The 2,344-nt window shown below is 49.7% G+C and overlaps 1 protein-coding gene across 1 annotated transcript; it reads right to left on the bottom strand.

Annotated features, from left to right (window-relative positions):
- Nucleotides 1–786: 786 nt before the first annotated feature.
- Nucleotides 787–1,719, bottom strand: B3galt5 (beta-1,3-galactosyltransferase 5). Its single transcript, XM_059277862.1, has one exon. It carries the CDS (start codon nt 1,711–1,713, stop codon nt 787–789), a length of 927 nt encoding a protein of 308 aa, XP_059133845.1. The 5' UTR covers nt 1,714–1,719.
- Between the last annotated feature and the right edge of the window lie 625 nt (nt 1,720–2,344).

The raw sequence follows: 2,344 nt of genomic DNA on the forward strand, positions 1-2,344 counted from the left end.
ATACAGCAAGACTCAGCAATGGCTTGTCAGGCTGATTTATATGGTCATACAACCCAGTTTCCTTCTAGCATGGAGGTGAGCTAGTATCTGCAGGCATGCATGTCTCCTAGGACCATATTGAAGATACACTGGGTACCAAGTAGCTAACAGACTCAATGCCTAGCTACATCATTCAAGTGAGGGGAGAGGCCTGAGAAAGCTGGTTCATCTCAGACTTAGCATTTAAAAAGTATAAGGATTGGGAAGTAAGGGGCAGGGGACTCAGGAAAGGGACGGAAGGATGCTAGTTAGCTTTAAGACACCCACCCTAAGCTCCTCCCATCACCACCCTCTCCCAAAGAATGGGACACTCAGTTGGGGAACACCAACTGAATTCTGATAGCACTTGATTCTCATTCCTGCTGCGTCCACAGGCTGTGAGTCTTTGGACAAGGGAGTGACCCTGGCTGCTGGTTCCTAACCTGTCAAATGGGAATGATCACATCCATGGCTTCACATGAATACTCAGCCCTGAAATGAGCAGATGAAGGCGTGTCTCAAACATTGAGAACGTAGTGCGAAGGCCTGAAAGACGAGATCTGTTATTGCTCTGGGTGCCAAGTGGGAACAAGCCGCTACTCTGCGTGTGTTCCCTTCTTGCGTATGCAGGGCATTGAGATCAGTGCTTTGTCTTTCTCCGCCTTCTCTCTCTACCCTGGACAGTTCCCAGCAAGGCCATCCCCGATCTTCCCAAAGCATCACCAAAGGTTATCATCAGAAGTTTGTCCCAGGGGCCGCAGGCTCCCCTTAGACAGCGGGGCAGTCCTGTTCCTGAGAGCTCTCCAGGGCCTGCCAGTAAGTGAGCAGGTCCTGGGGCTTCATGAAGTGGCAAGCCACAATTTTCTGGAAGCGGCACACAGAGAAGCGTAAGCCACCGGGGAAAAAGGTCTGTTTGGCGTGGAGTTCCTCGGGCCGGATCTTCAGCTTGGCCAGGCAGAGCCCCACAAACACATCCTCCAGCTTGAGGAACGGAACAGTCTCTGAGATATTGTATACTTGACTCGCCACGTCGCTGGAAAAGACATAGCCGGTACCAGAGCAAAAAGGTGGGTACCTGTCCCAGGGGTACTCAAACTTACTCACAAACCACTTGTTGAACCTCTGCCTGATGGGAAAGTCATTGGGCTTTATGTAGCCCGTGAAGAACCGGGCCGTTTTGTTCTTCTTCAGCAGCAGTTCGGTCAGATAGCCAACGTTCACAAACATGTCTGAATCGGTTTTCATCACAAAGGTGGCCTGAGGGCAAAAGTGGTGGACCCACTCCATGCCCATCATGGTCTTCAGGGTCAAATTGAAATAGACGTCCTTGAAATCCTTCTGGATGATGTCATGGTGCTGCTCGCTCTCCTGGGCTGTGGCATCCATCTCCTCGGTGCTGTCTGAGGTCCCCAGAAGGAAGAAGGTCCTCACGTGCTGCCCCCGCACCTCTGTGTCTCTACCCCACGTCTTGCGGATGGCCATGCGAGCCGCCAGCTGCCTGTGGGATGAAGTCACCAGCAGCACGAGGAAAGGGGGCTTCTGCTTGCAGTCTATGTCCGGAAGCTGGAGGAACTTGCCCTGATCTTTCTTGAGAACAAACGGCAGTTCTTTGTAAGGCTCCATGCTGAAGTACAAGCAGAGCGCGCCCACCACCAGAATGAAAGCGTAAACCAGCCTCATCTTCGTGTAGACCATCTGAAAGGACAAAGACACACTGCCAAGTCTCCTAAGTGAGAGGGTGGAGTAACAGATACCCAGACACAAGGAGATCAGAGGACTCCACTCAGGTGGGTGTTCCAAGTCTAGCACCAGGGACAGAATAAACGTTTTATAAATAACTAACAGAGAAGTGTTTGAAAGTTCCCAACACAGGGCTGGAGAGACGGCTCAGTGGTTAGGAGCTACCAGCAACCACCTCTATCTGCCGTTCCAGAGGATCCGACGCCCTCTTCTGGCCTCTGTGGGCATTGCACACATGTGCACAGATACACATGCAGGCAAACACCCATACACATCAACTAAAAATGTCTAATGTTTACCCAAAGTGCCAAGCACAAAGGAAAAATAGACGTTTAAGAAAATGGAATTGTGAATCAATGTAAACATTACACATTATACATGTGTACTGAATTAAATCAAACCCCATATATACACAATTTTAAAATGAACTTCCAAAAATATAAGTTGATGTGCCAGGTAGGTAAAATAGATGAAGAAATCCACAGTTTAGAAAACTCTGGAATCTTTCAGCACACAGAAATGGAGGCCATGCCTCAACAGTGAAGTACACAGGACAGCCTGGCATGCTGGCTCCTAGTACCACACT

This window comes from Peromyscus eremicus, chromosome 12 (assembly GCF_949786415.1).
Source record: "Peromyscus eremicus chromosome 12, PerEre_H2_v1, whole genome shotgun sequence".
Taxonomy (NCBI): Eukaryota; Metazoa; Chordata; class Mammalia; order Rodentia; family Cricetidae; genus Peromyscus; species Peromyscus eremicus.